This window comes from Callithrix jacchus, chromosome 15 (genome assembly GCF_049354715.1).
Source record: "Callithrix jacchus isolate 240 chromosome 15, calJac240_pri, whole genome shotgun sequence".
NCBI classification, from domain to species: domain Eukaryota; kingdom Metazoa; phylum Chordata; class Mammalia; order Primates; family Cebidae; genus Callithrix; species Callithrix jacchus.
The window spans coordinates 35,006,484-35,024,691 of record NC_133516.1 but is presented as its reverse complement, the minus strand read 5'-3'; the positions used below and the strand labels follow the sequence as shown (position 1 = coordinate 35,024,691).

At 55.7% G+C, this 18,208-nt stretch overlaps 1 protein-coding gene across 5 annotated transcripts in view; it reads right to left on the bottom strand.

The window, feature by feature from the left end:
* Positions 1–860: 860 nt before the first annotated feature.
* The window catches only part of NISCH (nischarin), a 37,458-nt gene continuing 20,110 nt past the window's right edge, over positions 861–18,208 (bottom strand). For 2 of the 5 annotated variants that reach the window (XR_614126.5, XR_013527352.1), the window contains exons 8-21: positions 16,993–17,145; positions 15,953–16,021; positions 15,307–15,492; positions 15,013–15,141; positions 13,780–13,893; positions 13,346–13,457; positions 9,112–9,236; positions 7,963–8,012; positions 5,220–6,629; positions 4,200–4,542; positions 3,701–3,857; positions 3,071–3,219; positions 2,389–2,550; positions 861–2,029 (exon numbers count right to left, since the gene is read on the bottom strand). Coding sequence is in view for 3 of the 5 variants with exons in the window: in XM_002758419.7 (XP_002758465.3) it covers positions 1,419–2,029; positions 2,389–2,550; positions 3,071–3,199; positions 3,701–3,857; positions 4,200–4,542; positions 5,220–6,629; positions 7,963–8,012; positions 9,112–9,236; positions 13,346–13,457; positions 13,780–13,893; positions 15,013–15,141; positions 15,307–15,492; positions 15,953–16,021; positions 16,993–17,145 (3,750 nt within the window). In the remaining 2 variants the exon portion in view is untranslated. Of the gene's footprint in view, positions 2,030–2,388; positions 2,551–3,070; positions 3,220–3,700; positions 3,858–4,199; positions 4,543–5,219; positions 6,630–7,962; positions 8,013–9,111; positions 9,237–11,790; positions 12,803–13,345; positions 13,458–13,779; positions 13,894–15,012; positions 15,142–15,306; positions 15,493–15,952; positions 16,022–16,992; positions 17,146–18,208 lie in introns of those variants that run through there. The other 3 variants (XM_002758419.7, XM_035275733.3, XM_008981784.4) reach the window with 2 other exon arrangements.

The window sequence follows — 18,208 nt, the reverse complement described above, 5'->3', positions numbered from 1 at the left end:
CTTCCTGAGGGTGAAGGGTCCTCCAGGAAGGACCCCTACTCTTCTGGCACCGAAGAAACTGGGAGCCAGGCTGGCCACTCCACCCACCTCTCCACAGCCCTGCTTGGCCTGGTGGTCCCAAGGTCCTGGGAACTGAGGCTCCTGGCTGTGTCAGGATGAGTTATGTGAGGCTCATGGGCCCTGCTCTGGCAGCAGGAATGGGGCTGGGGAATAGTGGGGCATGGGGCTGACTCCCAAAAAAGTCCCAGGTCCAACCCTAGCAGGTTCCCTGAAGCAACCCTCAGGGAGTGGCCCACGAGCCTCATGCTTCAGGGATGTGCAGACAGACATGTGCCCTCCCTCCACTGTCCACTACCTGGGTCCACCTCCCCACGGGCATCCCCTACTGCCATTCAAGGGCCACCTTGGTGAGATGCCCTGGCTCCCCCACCAGCCATCCAGACTCTGGGCTCTCTGTTCCCCCTGATCCCTCCTCCGCTCCTCACAGCTATTGTGAGACAGGTGGGGTTGGGTGCAGGGGTGACTGACACAGACCTGCAGGATAGTCTGAAGTGGGTGCATGCCCTGCACCAGGCAGAGGGTGGCGGCTGCTGCATCAGGGCTTCCCTGAGGAGTTTCACAGACTTCCTGTTTGCCCTGGGCTCGTGATTTAGCCATAGTCCAGCATGGCCCTGTCCAGAGAGGCCATGGCCCTGTCATGCCTGCCATGTTCCAAGAAGTACCTGGCTCCTGGAGGCTGCTCCCTCCTTTCCCCCAGCCCTCACCCTTCTGTGTCTTCAGGGCACCCTCTCCCCTATCAACCATGCCCTGGATGGAAGCCCTGCTGGGACCCCAGTGACCCGTGATTTAGAAGATGCAGATGGTGTCAAGCTGCTTTATTGGAATAGAGAATGCAGGCAGCAAGAACAGCGCTTGGTGCTGGCAGCTCCTGGCCCCTGCTCCCACGGGCTCTCCCACTTGTCTGGACCGGGGAGACTCCACAATCTGGGGTGGGAGCTTCCAATGTGCATTCTGCTACCAGCCTCATGATTAGCAGCAAGATGCCCACAACGACAGCAACAGCAACAAAGGACTGGACTTGACACTTCAGGAGAGGACATGTAGAAGAGAAAGATCCACAGCGCCACGCATTAAAACGATCCCACAACAACAGACACAACACTGGTGTGCACGGCCGAGCCACCCTTGGTTGGCTGATGGCACATGGACAGCCCTGGAAGGGCCTGGCATTCTCACTCCCAACATGAGAAAGAATTAACACAACACACACGCATGGTCACATTCTCTGTGAGGACAGTCAAATTAAGGTACCAAAAGGGAGGAGAAAACATTTTAAGAGAACACAAAAGCCTGCTGCCCGGCCTCAGTAGGCATCAGGCTGGACACAGCAGGTGGCAAGGGCTGGCTGTGGCCTGGGGCTAGCCAGTGAGCTCAACAGGCAGCTCACGGCCACACAGGGCCTCCCACTGGCGAGCCAACAATGAAATGAGCTTCTCTCGGCTCTCAGCACTGGGGACAAACACCTGCCACTGGACTTCATGGCCCTGGCCGGCTCTAGCTGGGCTACCTGGCACCTCCCCAAAGTGGTCCAGGGTGACACTGCCCATGAGGTCATGGCCCTGCACATCATCGAAGACAAGGGTGAGGGCCTGTGGGTAGGGCTGGTAGCCCATGAGCACTCGGTCCAGGTCCCGGACGCGGCGGCCATCATCCAGCCGGTACCTGTCTCTCTGCGGTGGCTCTTTGGCAAACTCAGGCAGTGGGTAGTGGATACAGTCCTCATCCAGGAGGAAGATCTTGGAACTGGTGAGCAGGAGTGTCTTGGGGCGCAGGGGGCCCCTGCAGCACCCAGGGGGTGGTATGCCCACCTGGAAGGCCTGCACGTACAGCAGGATGCTGAGGGCTGGGGCCTTCTCTGGCTCGATCATCTTCTGGGCCACAATGAACGTCAGGTCCCCAACCTCCTCCTCACTGGGGTAGGTGAACTTGACACGACTTGAGTGGATCAGCTCGTAGTTCTCCATCTTCCCTGCAGAGAGATGCCACCAGGGCTGTAGCCTGGAACTGGCCCATGGTGGGGCTGGGAGCACCAAGGGCCCCAAGTCAACAGAGAGACCCCAGCATGAGAGAGGCAGGAGAGGATACTCCAGGTACGGGGCCCACAGGCCAGTAGCCCAGAACAGGTACCGGGGCTGTGTCTGCCAGATGGTTGAGGGACTGCCAGGGTAGAGACTCTGCCATCTGAAAGTCCCACATAAAACCCTGGCCAGCTAAGTGAGAAGAGAGCAAAGGGAGAGGCAGAGAGGGTTCTGGGGCGCAGAGAGCTGCCCTGGGGCCTGTGATGTCTGTCCAGATAGCCTGTCTGCAGCCAGAGGTGGACAGGGGTACCTGTGGTCTTGTTCCCAAACTCGGAGTAGAAGTCCTTGTCAACAGGCTCTGGTGAGGGCGTGCGCTCCAGAGAAGACAGCACGACCATGAGGTGCTGAAGGAAGCAGTGTGTCAGGTAGCTGTCTCGCGTCAAGCATGTGACCACCTGTACCGGGTTGGAACCTGCACGAGGCGTGGCGTGGTGGGGGCTGGTCAGAGTCAAAGGCCACTGCTCCCCTACCCCTGTCCCTGCTCCTTAGAGCCAACTTAAGTCCCCAGCAAGCCTCAGCCCAGAGGCCAGGACCAGGAAGGCCACAAAGGAAAGCATCATGGGGTGTGGGAGGAGGCCATTCCTCAGGCCGGAAGAGCTGAGGGATTTTTCTGGAAGGGGAGACAGAGGCAAAGAGCTCAGCTTTCTCTCTTCAGGAAGTATGAGTCAGAAACATCCTGCCCGAGACCAGGGCCCACTCTGCCTCTGTCTGGGCCAGCGCTGGCTGCACGTGCTGCCTCCTGTCCGAGTACTAGAGACTGAGTTCTGCTTTCTCAGCAGTTCCTGAAGCTGTTTCCTCCCACCCTGGGTAAGAAGTGGCTCTTGAGGACTGAGATAACTGCCTATGATAACACGTCCACGTAAGGAAGGTGGAAGCCCACTGGTGATGCTGGCCTTCACCCGAAATAGGACAAAGCACAGAAGGTCACTCACCCGTCAGCCGGAAATGCTGGTCGAAAAGCCCAACGTTGACGGACTGCAGGTCACTGAGCTTTAGCACGAAGCACTGGGAGATGTGGAAGGGACTGTTGTTGTAGTCAGTGTTTTTCTGATGCCAGAAATCTGTGTGATGGAGACAGGGACTGAGGGAGGCGGGGGCAGGCAAGGACAAAGGTCCTAGGTGTGAAGCATGTCCACCAGGAACAGGTCCTCTTGGCTGGCCTGGCCTGGTGAGGCCTGGCAAGGAGCCATTCCCACTTCCACCTATGCAAGGCCCATGGGCAATGTGGACTGGAGTCTGAGTCTCTCCCCACTCACGGAGTCACACCAGGTCACTGGCTAAGGCTCCCTGTGTGGCCCCAGTGGCAGAGGCTGCCCAACCCCTTCTCATCACAGGCTGTTCCCAAGCAGTCACTGGGCCCTGGCTCAGGGTATTCTGCGTTCGCATGTAGCCATGGACCCCTCCCTCACGGTAGCTCCCCTTCCTCAGACAAGAACTCCCAGCCCACTGCAGTCAAGTCACTGACTGCTGCCTGAAGCCACACAGCTGGCTCCAGAGAGGGCCCCCAGCCCATCCCAAGCACACACTCTAAGCTTCTGAGCCCCAGCAGGCCCTGTGCCTACCCTGCAGTGGCTCCGAGAAGTAGCGGCGGAGGCCATCATGGAGCACAAAGTACACAGCCTTGGTGGAGAGCAGCACACAGGCGGTCACCTCCAGCCCCGGGGTCTGGTAGAACACCACCGAGGACCACATGAGGTGCCTAAGCTCCTCGTTTTCAACCTGGAGATGGGGGGGGCCTCCTGTCAGCTCCACCTGCCCATCCCAGGGACATGCCCACCGCTCCCACAAGGAGACATGTGAAGCTCCTCTCCGCTCACCAGTGCATCTGTACACTCAGAGGCAGAGAGGACGTGAGGGGTGGGAGATGGCTGTGGGGGGTCTACCTGGTGCTGGAAGTGGCACAGGAGGTAGTGACAGATCAAAAATGGCCAAAGGAGGGCAACTCAGGACCGTGAGCAGCTCAGCTGAGGACTCCCCGGCATCCGAGAAGTCCAGGGACCTGAGGCTGACCCAAACCCAAGCCTGGCCTTGCCCTCAGGACTGGCTGTGCACCCACACTACCTCAGCAATGCTGCTGTGGAAGAGCTCGATGATGGCGCTGCCCTGCAGGCTGGCGATGTGCCGGAGCGACGGGCAGGCAGGCAAGTGCGAGGGGATCTGATTCTCCTCCGAGGTGGCCTGGATGAGGTGCTCGCTCGGGTACTGGGCAGGGGCCTCGGCTGTGGGTGGGGCTGGAGCTTCCACTGTGGTCTCCTCTGGGACCAAAGCTGAAGCTGAGGCCTCTGCTGGAGCTGGAGTCTTCTCTGAGCCTGAGGCTGAGGCTGCTGCAGGGGATGAAGCTGGAACTTCCACTGGGGCTGGGGCCAGAGCCTCTGCTGGGGCCTCCTGGGGACACTGGTTATTGCTGTAACCCCCAAGAAACACCATGTTAACAGCGGACCCCAAATGAAGATTCACATCGCACATGCAGCTTCAGCATGAGGAGACTGTGTGCATCACACACCATCCATGGGTCACCTGGGGGCTTCATCGCCAGCTTCTCTAAGGAAGAACAAAATGGCATGGCTGGGCACAGTGGTTCACGCTTGTAATCCCAGCACTTTGGGAGGCCGAGGCATGAGAATTGTTGGAGCCCAAAGTTCGAGACCAGCCTGAACAACACAGCAAGATGTTGAGGTGGATGAAGCCTAAAGTATATCCTAGCCCACAGAGCCATTCATGGGACCATGACCCTGGTGGGGGCAGTGCCCAGAGGCCATACTTGGGCCCAGCGGAGCACAGCAGCCAGGGCAACAGCTCTCCCGGCCTTGGTATGCTGCAGCCTGTGACTCTCTCACTGGGCAGGCAAGCCCCCATGGCCGGCCCTGAATGAGTGGCAGGAGCCTGGGGCAACCCGTTTTGTGAGAGGACTGCTTTCCTGGGCTGGTGATATAGAGGAAGGCTAGGAGGACAAGGGGCAGGAGGGGGCCCTGAGAGAGCTGGGCCAACCCCCTGGCCCACACATGAGCCGCAGATGCTGAGATCCAGCACCCATGCCAGACCCATGGCCCCCTGGCTCCTGAGAGCTGTGCTGGGTCTCACCTGGCCCTGCGCTCGGCAGGCTGGGCATCTGCAAAGGGGCCCTGAGGGCTGGCCCTCGTCGCAGGGGTCTTGGCGATGACCACAGTCTTCAGGTCCTGCAGTGAGGCCCGCAGCTGGTTGTAGATGCGCAGGAAGTGGAACTTCTCATGGGGCAGCACGAATATGGCGGTGACGAAGCGGTACCCCACCAGCAGCTCCAGCACATGGCCATCAGCAAAGGCACCCCGAGGCTGGGTGCAGCTTCGTGTGGGGTCTAGCAGCACGGTGGAGAGCGGCACGCGGCTGAGCTTGAAGCTGTTGCGGTTACGACAGTTGTGGGTGCCCCGGTTGGGCATGGGGTTGAAGTCGGCCTTGATGACATTGAGATGCTGGGGCGTGAGCAGCAGCCAGTAGGGGATGGCAGCAGACTTGACAGCCTCAGAGGGTGCACAGCAGGAGCGCCGCACAGCGGAACAGAGTGTGCAACTGGCCCACTCGATGTTGCCTGAGTAGTCCCCGGCGGCCGTCTGCACCATGCGCTTGTCGCTGTAGACCAGGTAGACGGGGAAACAGCCCTGGCTACGCTCCTGGCAGCCGCCAGCCACCTTGTAGAAGGTGAGCAGCTGGCGCAGGAACTCCTGCAGGCTGGTGTGACTGCCGTAGAGGATGGGACTACACAGCATGGCCATGTGCTGTGGCGCGAAGCATGAGCGCAGGTCTGCATGGAACTCGTGCAGGTTGGCGGCATCCGAGATGATGAAGAGTGTGTTCTCGCTGTGCCGTACCTTCAGCACCAGACACAGCTCCGGCATGAGGAAGCCGAACTCTGTGAGATCGCCATGCGGGAAGCAGAAGACAAAGCGCAGGGACGAGAGGATGTGCTGGCTGCTGCCCCGAGATTCCTGGTGCGGGATCTCGAAGACAGCAATGCCGAAGTCAGTGAGCACAAGGCAAGCGGCGAACTGGCGGATGCTGCCCTGCACGTGGATCAGGAAGCACCACAGCACCTTGAGGATGCGGATGTGCTCCAGCAGAAAGTCCTCATCCGCGCCCAGGGCCCACTCCAGAGCCAGGCGCTCCTCCTCAGCCTCTTCATCCTCCTCTTCTTCCTCCTCTTCCTCCCCCTGGCCTCCTTCCTCCCCCTCCTCCATGTCCGGGGGCCCCATTTCAAAGTATCGATTCTCAGCAACATCCTCCTCTTCCTCCTCCTCCTCGTCCTCCTCCTCACCCTGCGCGCCCCGGCCCTCCTCCCGCTGGTTGGCAGCCTCGATCCAGGCAGGCAGCTGCCGCTCAATGGCCTGTCGAATCAGCGTACTCAGGCGCTGGATGAAGTCTTGGTTGGTGGCCGTGTAGCCAATGCAGGTGAAGGGCAGAAAGATGATCTGGCCAGATCCAGGCACCACCTGGACCTCTGGCTCGGCATGTTCTGGGCTGTGCAGGGAGAGGCCATGTCAGCGGCATGCTGGGAGGGGCCCCTCCCACCTCCCACATCTGGAGCCTGCTGCTGCACCCTGACCCTGAGAAACCAAACCATGGGTCTCCCAAGCCTCCCACACAGCTGAGTCAGCTCCCAGGATGAGGGCCCTGGTGGGAGCCAGTGCTGCCTGCTGGAAGGCTGGGTCGCCAGTTTGGTCAGAGTTTCTGCTTCCAGGAGCTTGGACCATAGGTGTCCAGCACAGCTATACCCAGACCATACAGGTTCCCACAACAGAAGCACTCCCATGGACTTGTAAGTCATTCAGCTGCTGCTATAAGCCCTGGAGGGAATGAATCTATTTGTGGCCCCTGGTGGCCTCCGGGGCAGGGAAACGGGCCAGGGCAGGTCTTAGGAACTTCATACTTAAATTCCAGCTCTTCTTGGCCAGCTGCCCTCGCATGTAGAATGGGAGTTGGTCAACTTCTGTAAAGGGTCAGAGTACACATTTCGGGATTTATGGGCTACCCTGTCCATACGATCTCTAATACCCCTTTAAGAATGTAACTGTCCAACATGGTGAAACCCTGTCTCTACTAAAAATTAGCCAGGTGTGGTGGTGGGTGCCTGTAATCCCAGCTACTTGGGAGGCTGAGGGGGGAGAATCGCTTGAACCCGGGAGGCGGAGGTTGCAGTGAGCTGAGACGTGCCGTTGCACTCCAGCCTGGGCAACAGTGCGAGATGCCATCTCAAAAAAAAAAAAGTAAACTGTCATTCTGACCGGGTGAGGTGGCTCATGCCTGTTAATTCCAGAACTTTGGGAGGCTGAGTGGGAGGATCACTGGAGATCAGGAGTTTTGAGACCAGCCTGAACAACATGGTGAAATTCTGTCTCTACTAGAAATACCAAAAAATTAGCTAGGCCTGGTGGTGTGTGCCTGTGGTCTGGGCTACTCAGGAGGCTGAGGCTGAGACAGGAGAATTGCATTAATCTGGGAGGCGGGGGTTGCAGTGAGCCAAGAACGCGCCACTGCACTCCAGCCTGGGTAAACAAACAACAAACAAAGAATATAACTATCATTCTTAGCTCCCAGGCTGTGAGCCACACACAGGCCTTGATGTGCCAATCCCTGGTGTAGGGTAATGTGCTGGGCAGAATTTAGGTATTAGAATTTGGAAACAGATCGAAGAGTCCATCTCATTTGTGTCTCTTTAGAGGAAGAAATAGTTCTGTAGAACTTCTGTGAGCAGATTTTTAAAAGAAACTGACTGGCGACCCCTGGCCCACAGCGGAGTGTGTGCAGAAGGCTATGCAGCCAGGCCCAGGTCCCTTTCCAACCTCTTCCTTACCTTGTACCACCAACAGCTCCTGGCACATCCCTTAAATCATCAGAAGCTGCCTGATGGAGAAAGAAACGCAGTCAGTGCCCACCTGGTGCAGCCAGCCCTAGCATTTTCTGGGTGCCAGACCCTGAGCTGGGCATTTTGCCCTCCATCACTGCCCTGAGGAGGCTCCTCCCCATCCCACGCTCTACCCTGGGCCTCACTCTGGGACCCAGGAGAGCAGAGACCCACTGGGTTATCCCACCAGCACTCAGCAGGGCTGGGTTTCCCACACTCCCAACCCAGGGCCAGAGCCTCTTGCCACTCTCCAGGGATTCGGCATCTGACTGCTCCTTATGCCACCCAAAGGTCCAGGTAAATAGTCTACAAATTCGGTCCGACCCTAACTGGCCAGTGGTCCCTCCCAATGGTCTCTGTGCACTGGGGAAGACCTATGGCTTGGGAATCTCTTGCTGTGTGACCCTGGGAAGGGTGATGGGAGAGTACTGTGGAGTGCTGAGGACAGACAAGGACTCTGTAAATTGCCCCAGTGTCACAAGGCCATAACCTTGTACTGCTGCAGAGATGGGGTGGAGGGAGACCCAGGCACCAAGCACATTCCCCAAGCACTCAGCAAGCACCCTTGCTTTCCTCCTCTCTTCTCAGGACACAGGAAGGGGCTCCGAAACTCTCAGTAACAACCAAAGAGGAGGGGCTGAAGTTACACTGATTCCCAGACCACCAGTGTGACATGCGGGAAGGGGCCAAGTGGCTCCAGGGGCCAGGAAACAGAGGAGAAACCCAAACAAGCCCTGCACAAGGGCCTTTTGAAATGTCTTCCCAGGGGAGCCTGCTCACAGGGTCAAGGGCCACCCTTTCCACCTGCCCCCTCGTGCCCTGGGCCCAGTGACAGAGAATGGCCTGTTCCCATCAACCAAGGGGGTGGGGAAGGGAAGGAGTGAGGCCAAAAATAAACCCTTAACCACTGGGTTTGTCAGGAAGACAGACTCAACTAGAGACAGGTCCGAGAGAAAGACCGTGGGGCAAAGCAGAGGACGACAAACCCTGGAAACATCTGCCTCAGCTCCAGTCAGGCTACTTCCTACTGCACACAACCCCAGGCAGAAGAGTCCACCCACGGCCATATGGTCCCCAGAAGCAGGAGGAGGGCATTACCTGTCCCGCAGGAATGGACTCCAAGGAATCAGAACATCCCTGGGCAATGGGCCGGTCCTCAGGAGTCAGACTGTCGGTGGATGAGACGCTGCTGGCCAGGGCCTCCTCCTGAACGAACATGATTCCTGGAGAGACCAGGGTGGGTGGGCAGGCAGGCAGGGTGGGCGGGGCAGGGAGAGTGGCCATTCAACAAGTGGGGCTGGGCCCCTCAGGCTACCGGCATGGCCGGGGGCTAGCCAGACCCCAAAACCCAGCCATATGAATTACAGAACATGTTAAAACTGAAATTTCAAAATAACTCAAGAAAAAAACAAATGACTGCTTATCCAATCTCAGAGCACGGAGAGGTATTCTGAGAATAAATGCAATGGAAAAAACTGATGTGTGACTACATAAAAATTAATCTTCCATAGACATTTTTTTTTAAAAAAAAAAAGATAAATTAAAACCAGATGAAATGAGAAAAAAGTGTTTGCAGTATCTGACAAATATTTAGATCGCTAGTCTGTGAAAAGTTCTTACAGATTATAAAAACGGGGGAAGGTTGGAAACCCCATACACAGACTACAAGGACAGGAACAGACATTTGCAGAATGGCCAGAAGATAGAACATGAAAAGAATGCTCACTCTCAGTAGTACACAAAGAAAGGCAAGCTGAAACAAGAGACCAGTACTGCCTCTCAACTTTGGCAAAACTCAGACTGACTGTGTGGCCTGCCCTGACCTCACTGGGCAGAGGCCGGCACAGGCATGCGAGCTGGCCCACCCATCCAGAGAACAGTTTGGAGGTACATCCATCAAGAGCCCGCATGTGTTCACTCCTGGAGCACCTGATGACTGGACATCACTCTGTCCCCTGATCGATCTGCCATCTCTGCAGGACTCACAGATACACAGAGCATGGGACGATTCACCAGAGGGCCAGCCCTTGCAGGCCTTGGTATCCAGCAGGGCTGGTGAGTCCAGCCTGAGCCCGCGTCCACAGTCCCACTTACTGCAGGATGCGCCCACTGACCTGCCCTGCGGCCACCTCCCACTGACAGCAGCACTCTGACCCATGTGCCCTGTAAATGCAGTGTTCCTAAACCCTGCTAAGCTGTTTTATGAACAGAGCCTATCTGGACCTGTGACTCCACTCCAGATCACCTCTAGACTGCTTGAAGGGAAAGCCTTTGTGAACACTTTCCTGACTGCAGCCAGCAGGGTGAACACGGCATCGGCCACCAGTCTCATGAAGGCCTACAGGAGCCCCAGCTGCCTTCACAGCCCATTGTAGTCATGGCCCAGTGAAATGACCCCAAGCCCTCTGAGCCCCACAGGTCAAGACCCCTTCCAGCTCAGCTGCTCCCCAGGACAGGACAACTCACACAGCCTGGGTCCTCTGCCCACAAGTGAGGCAGGCAGGTGGGCCCAAGCTCAGATGCCCCCACAAAGTGAAGCAGCAGGGGCTAGGCAGGCAGGAAGAATGGCAAGCAGACAGCCATGCATGAAGCGCCATGATGGGCCACCCTGGGCACCTGCCCAGGCTGCTGCTCTCCTGCAATCCACCCTCTGCCTGCTTAATGTTCAACTTCTACCCATCCTTCGAGATTCACCTCAGACACCAAATCCAATGCAGACCTCTGCTCTAGAGTCTATAGAAGCCCCACACCATCCTGCCTTGTTCTCCTCTGGCACATGGCTCATTCTCCCTCATGGCTCCAAGCTCCCCAGGGGTACCGTCTGGGTCATCTTGAACCCCCCACTAAGGATGTGGGAAAGGGCAGCCTTCATGGACCACCCCCGTAGAGCTCTGAGCAGTGCCAAGCACCTCCCCAGCATTTGCTCATGCATGCCTCTCGTTATTTACCACATTTCATCAAATCTAAGATGCAGCAGGTGGCGCCATCTTGGTTCTAGCGGAAGGTGTCCACGGATTTTTCATGACTCCATCTCGAATACCAGCTGGCTGACAGCGACTATGAGATGCCACTGACTGAAAGACGCACCTCAATTTCAGAGAAGTCACAAGGTGGTAATGCGTGCCTCTTAGAATGAATGAAGTAGGATGCGCCACTTCACAGTTGAGAAGGTCCCACAGCTAGGAAGCTGGGACACAAACTCAGCTGACAGAGCCCTGGGTCCTGACCACCTCTCCACACAGCCTTATCTCAGCTCCCAGGCCTGGCTGGACAATCAACTCTGGCACCTCAGGAGACCACCCCTATCAGTCACAATCATCCATGGCTCCGACAGCACCCGCAACCACGGGAAGCTGGGTGTTGTCTGGACAGCGCCTCCTTCAGTCAGGCCTCTGATTACCCAGTTCATTAGCAACTAGGCTCCCTCTGGGGAACCAGGCTGGGAGCAACAGGCATGGGTCAGCAAAGCTGCTCCCCTACACTAAAAAACCCTGCCCATCCAGGCAAGACCCAGGAACACACGGCTGAACAAACACATAGGAGGCCTCCGCATCAGTGAGAAAAAGACCAACACTTTTTGCTACTACCACCCTCAAGCTGTCTGGACACGAGGAAATGTGAACAGGGACAGTCTATCTGCTCCCATCCTGGACCATGGCCTGTACCAAGTGGTCAGAAAGGGCACTCAGTGGATAGAACAGGAATATTAGGAGAGTCCTTAGATGGGGGTCCGACCTTTGCCATTTCTCACCAAAAGGAAAGAGAGGTGCACACAAAGACATCCACTGCAGTTTTATTTACGAGGTGCAAATCTGGAGGCAACATCCAGAAGTCCAGTGACGGCAGGGAGAGACAGACTGCAGAGTGCCCCTCTGCAGTGTCCCCAGGGCATGAGGGGAGTGAGGAGGGGGCTGAGCTGGTGCAGAGGCTTCACTAACAATGTGGGGGGCTGCCTGCAGCTGCAGCCTGGGGGGACAGTGCATCCCTGCCCACCCAGGGCCTGCTCCTCACCGGCTCCTGCTCTACCTGCCCACTCACTCACTCACTGATCAACAGATGCTGGCAGAAACAGCTATGTCCCTGGCCCTGAGAAGCAGATGCAGCTCCCTGTCCCCAGAAGCCTACAGTCATATGATGCCTCCACAGGCTTGCTTGGCCCCCCTGCAGGAGGTGGCGTCAGGGAAGCTTCCTCACCGTGATAGAACCTCCACGGCTTTTATATAAGAAAATGCAACCAGAAATCCTCAGTCAAAAGTCTGACAGAAGCAAAATGGGCAATCACCCTGGCACCTAACCCTATCGCTCCGTGCTCAGGAATTCTCTTCTACATCTCACGGGTGTGACCTCTGGGCTGCTCTGCGTCGGGCCTTTTGCCTTAATGAGTGCTTCTCCCCTCTTCCTGCCCAGTCTTCCTGTCCCTGCTGGGAGGGCACACACAGCTGACTCTCTCATCTGCCGACGTTGCAGTTGCAGCCCGTGTTTTGGCAGTGATGAGCATTTCACCTCCCCTTCCCGGTATTTTATCCCTCTAAGAGAAAATCCCCACCAGTGGGGTTACCAGGTCAAGGGGTGGGAATGTTTTTCTGGCTCTTAAAACATCGGGTTGAACTGTTTTCCCAAGACCTCACACCAAGTTCTGCGTCTCCAGGAGCCCGGGCAGGCGGCGTCCTTTCCTGCGTGTCCCGAGCCTCGGCTCCACTCGGGACGGCATACCCTCCCCTCTTCCGTGGGGGCCAGGCCAGCAGACACGCTCATGGGACCTGCTTCACTCACTCATCTCCGAGGATGCCTGGGTTCAGAGGTGAAAGCCCTTTGAAAACGCTAAGACAGTGGGCAGACGAATGGGCCTTGTCTTCCATGGGTCCACAGGGACACAGATGGCCCATCCTGGCCCCACAAACACAGTATTCTGGGGCTGGGTCACACCACAGAGATGAGGCAATGATAAAAGCAAGGTTTCCCCCGTGCAGGGATTCGGGCTCCAGACTCAGGAAAGTCACAAGCCCAGCTTCCTGTAATCAGGAGCCAACAGCCCCAAGCCTGTTCAGAGGGCAGCCTCAGGGCCCATCAGACACCCTGCGGTCTCCTAGAGGAGCTGGATGTGGGCGTCAGAGCAATCGGGAGTCCTCACCAAGCAAGCAACAGCTGGCATCAGGCCGGGCACCCCTGCCATGTGTTCCCCCACGAGGACCAGCCTGCAGAAGGCACCGCCCTCCCTCGTTCTGACCCTGTTGGAAGCAGGTGGTGGCAACTCTCCCCCAACCCCAGCCCAGCCAGGGGGCCCAGGCAGGGCTGTGTGGCTCCACTAAGAGCAAGATACACACACTATTACCTTGGTTGGAGAGGATGGGCTGGGGCAGGGAGGCAGATGTGGGAACCACGGTGGGAGGGGAGCTGCTGGGTCTGACGCAGGGGACAGCTGAGAGCCGAGAGTCCTCGCCACCCTAAGGACAAGTGCTTGAGTCAGCCCTGGAGAGAAGAGGAAGCACAGAGCTCCTCAAGGCCAAGGCAGTGAGGAGGGAGCACAACAGTTCTCACAAACTGGGTGCTGCAGAAGGTCTCACCCGACCCTTACAGCGGGAACTATTACTGTCCCCAACCCACAGAGGAGAACACAGAGGCTGTGACTTGCCCAAGGTCATGCAGCCAGGGAGATGCAGCTGGGACTCAGCAGCTCTGAGCAATCCCAAAGCCCAGGCCCCCTGAACTGGCTCCTCTCCTGGCTGGCTCTGCACCACCTCCCTCCCACCTGCCATACCCACCCACCTTCTTCTCTGGGTTGCTCAGCTTGGACTTGACCTCCTTGGCTTTCTGAATTGCTTTCAGCACTTCCACAGTGTCCAGCTCCTTCTCTGTGGTCACTGTGTCATCTAGACAGACCTAGAGCATCCAAAAAGTGGCTATCAGCATTGGGACTGGCAAATATGGCAGGAGGATGGTGGGGTCCTGCTGAGGATGGGGCGTGGGCACCTACTGTGGGAGAGGCCCTGTGAGGACACCACAGGCTGAGGGAGGCTCAGTTTGCTTGGAGGTGGCTCTTCACCACTCACAGAAGTGACCTGGGAGTGCCTTGGAGGACCCCAGGAAGGTCCCACATCTGTCTCTGGAATGCCTCACCAAAAACAGGAGGCAGCAAGCTCTTGGGCAGCTGGGACTAGGGAAAGGTGACTAAGGAAGCTCTTGGGCAGCTGGGACTAGGGAAACTTGAACTAAGCCTCCAGTTAGAGGCAGGAGCCAGACTAAAGAGTAATGGGTAGGGGAACCAGCAGTGGGAGAGGTCAGGGCTCCCACCTGCAAATGCAGGAGGGAGTGGTGGCTGGCAGGTAGTGGGGGTTGGGTAGGGTGGTTGAATGAGGGAAGGTCCCAAGGGCATAGACAGGGACAGATACTCTGTGAACTGGGAGCTTCCCAAGGTCTGGAGCCCAGGAGGGGAGGAGATGACATCTCATGGTCTTGTGATTATGTGGAGGAAGAGGCACTTGGGGCCAAAAAGAGGGAAGTGGACACAAATAGACTCCTAAGTATTTTCTGGCCTGGGATTTCGGGAGAACAGAAGGTCTAACGATCAATGAGAGATTCAGGGGGCCTGCTCGAGGCCCAGGCAATGGGTGAACTTGGTTAAGGAGTGTCTGGTTGGCACAAACACAGCCAGGGACAGCAGATACCAGGCTGGGCTATATTGGCAAAGGTAAATCCTTTGGGTTTACAATCAGGCACTATGGCCACAAATTGTCCAGGAGATAGGAATATTTTAAAGATCTTATTTCTGACCCTTTCCTAGAATAAACAATGTTATCCCAGACAGGAGGGGCAGGAGACGCAAGGGAGCCTTTTCCTGGGGAGATAGTAGACTTCCCAGAACCGAAAAGCCCTCAAGAAACAGGACGTCCTTCTGAAGCAGGCGAGGGTAGAACAATGGACATATATCCCTACTGCCCATGCAGACTTGACTATATCCCAGGGGTCTCCCTGGGCTCCTTAGGCTGCACTGGGGCTCACCTCTGAGGCCCTCTCTCCGAACTGAGCCAGCACCTTGGTCCGGTAGTCAGGGATGATGCTCAGAGGGTTGTTCAGCAGAAACACGTGCTCCAGACACGGGAGGCTACCTATGCTCCGGACCTCCTCCATCTGCAAGGTATGAGTTTCATCCCCTTTGGTCCCTTCTCTTAACACTTCGGCAACATGCCAACACGTTTCATGGCCTCTTTTAAATGAAAGGAATCTTAACATTCTTCTTTAACATGATAGACACCAGGCACAGAAATCCCAGAACCGTGAGGTCCTTGGGCTCACCTGTTCGACCCTGTTGTCCCGGAGATCCAGGGTGACCAGTGAGTAGAGCTTGTGCAGACCACTCAGACTCTCCAGGAGGTTGCCTGCCAAGTTCAATGTTTTGATGTTCCCCAGCTTGGTGTGAAGCCCTTCCATGGAGGAGAGCTTGTTGTAGGACAGGTCCAGATGCACAAGATTATACAGGTGCTGCAGCGGCGTGGAGAACAGTATAAAGTGGCTCAAGTCAAGTCTCCAAAGATAGGGGCCTAACATTAATGGCAAGATGGGCCTTCCAACCCAAACTACCCACTTCTGCAAGTCACTCTGACAGCTATTTTAGGAAGGGAAGTCCCTCTTCTCTGCTGCACATGCCATGGCACAGTCGCACCCCTACAGACAGTTGGGGTGGCAGTTGCAAACATGGCTGTCCACCTTCAGGACAGAGATGTGTCATCACGCCTGGTTTTTATTTACTCATGTTTCCTAATTCTTTGGAACTAGAGCAACAGTCACTCAGTGCATTGCTGGGATCCTAAAGGAAAGGCAGCAGCCCCTGCCCTTCAACCCCTGGGTATGGCCAAATTCCCATGGCTGCGTCAGCCTCCTGAACTCTCAGAATGGGACCCTGGGAGTGTGGGCAGGCAGCACTGGTCTCCAAAGGGACTACCTGCAGATTGTCCACAACCAGCAATCCATTGTGACTCAGGTCCAGGAACTCAATCTTTGGGATCAGTTTCTTGTTGCGGCGGTGGGGGGGGTGGGGGGGAAAGAACATCCAATGTTACTGTAGGAGGCTGGACCCCAAACATAGCCCCCCACATGGTAGAGGGGCACCCCAGGACACTTCCTCCCCACCATGGACTCCATGTGCCGTCCCTGCAGGACCACTGGTGGGACACCTCCCGCTGCCCAGCCAGTAGCACATCCAAAGGCACACACAGGGCCCCCCATGCTGGGCATTACCCATTGTTTTCATGGAACACTTGCCTTGTGAAAATGACACACGGCGAGGTCCCAGACAGAGAAAGGAATCTGTCCTGCAACTCCTGCCCATACTCCCTGAGCAGCGCACACACAGGAATGACACTCTTACTGCCTAAATGTCCGCTGGATGTCATTCTTACACGGGCACATCTGTCATCTATGGAGTGATTGTTCTACTCCACTCTTTGGAGTAAATGTCATCACTTAGTGCGGCTATAGTTTATTAAATTTACATGAAATTAATGTTTTTATTTGGTTCTAAGCACTATCTCACCGATTTTAAATGATTCCATTTGTTTTTTCTTTTGAGACGGAGTCGCCCAGGTTAGAATGCAGTGGCGTGATCTCAGCTTACTGCAACCTCTGCCTCCCAAGGGATTCTCCTGCCTCAACCTCCTGAGTAGCTGGGATGACAGTGTGTGCCACAATACCCAGCTAGTTCTGTACTTTTAGTAGAGATGGAGTTTCACCACGTTGGTCAGGCTAGTCTCGAACTCCTAACCTCGGGTGATCCTCCCACCTTGGCCTCCCAAAGTGCTGGAATTACAGGTGTGAGCCACCACACCCGGCCCCCATTTTGAAATTAACTTAAAATTGCAGGTACTGCGCAGAGCACCAGATATAGGTTTTCTGTGATCCTTCCTGAAAAAGCTAAGTTAAGTACTCAAACTCAGGGTTCGGTGGGGCCAGGGAAACCCCTGGCACCTGCTGCTGAGAGCATACCACAGACTCGTCAATCTCGGAGATGCTGTTGTGGCTCAGGTCAAGCGTGGTCAATGCCTGCCAAGTGGGGATGACGGCTGTCACAGGGCCTTCTAGGGCCGTGCCTTCAGGCTCCCACTCATCAAATTCTGAGGCTTCAGGAACAAGGACTTCCTGCAGAAAAACATCTGTTGAGCACCACATTCGGGCCCTCACGCAACACTCACTGGGAACACAGTAGTTGCAGAATTTAAGGAAGGGTTGGAGCATATTTAGCACATGGAAGTAAACTTGCATTAAAGCAGACCTTTGGTTTGTATGTCTTTAAATGATTGTAAAATCATTCAAAGCTGAATTTTGAGACACATGTTCACTCTGTTACCCAGTCTGGAGTAGAGTGGAGCCATCATGGCTCACTGCAGCCTCGAACTCCCAGGCTCAAACAAATCCTCCTGCCTCAGTCTCTTGAGTAGCTGGGACTACAGATGCACAACACCTTGCCCAGCAAATTAATTTTTTTTTTTTTTCTGTAGAAATGAGGGCTCCCTACATAGCCCAGACTAGTCTCAAACCTCTGGGCCCAAGTGATCCTCCCACCTTGACCTCCCAAAGTGCTGGGATTATAGGTCAAGCCACTGCTACTAGCCAGCCATCTTTTCTAGCTTCTCAGAGGCTGAAGGTCAGAATTCAGTTTCCAGGCAACTGTGCTTTCCAAGCTGATGATGTGGTCTGCACTGTGGACACCAGGCCTTTAAAACCATTATTTCATAGGGATGAAGTCAGACAGTGCTAAGAGAAGGGGACCAGAGACCATCAAAATGGAGGAAGGCAGGTCTATTCGTTTGATGAGACCTCTCTTCTCACAATGGGTTGCCCTGGGTTCCTTCAGCAAGATGGTGAGACATGCTTGGAGAGGGACCAGATGGTCCAACACTCTCTCTGCAAGCCTCAACAGGAAAATTTTTCACCAAACCCAAGTCTTTTTTTTTTTTTTTTTTTTTTTAAGAGACAAGGTCTCCGTATGTTGCGCAGGTTGGTCTTGAACTCCTGGGCTCAAGGAATCCTCCTGCCTTGGCCTCACAGAATGCTAGAGCCATTATACCTGGCCCAAACCTAAGTCTTGATCAGTCACCTTAAGTCACAATATTAGCTGCTACATGCCTTTTCTATACCCAGAGAAGGATTTTAACATTAGCAAGATATAATCCATAAAAAGGTAAACAGAAACCTACATTCC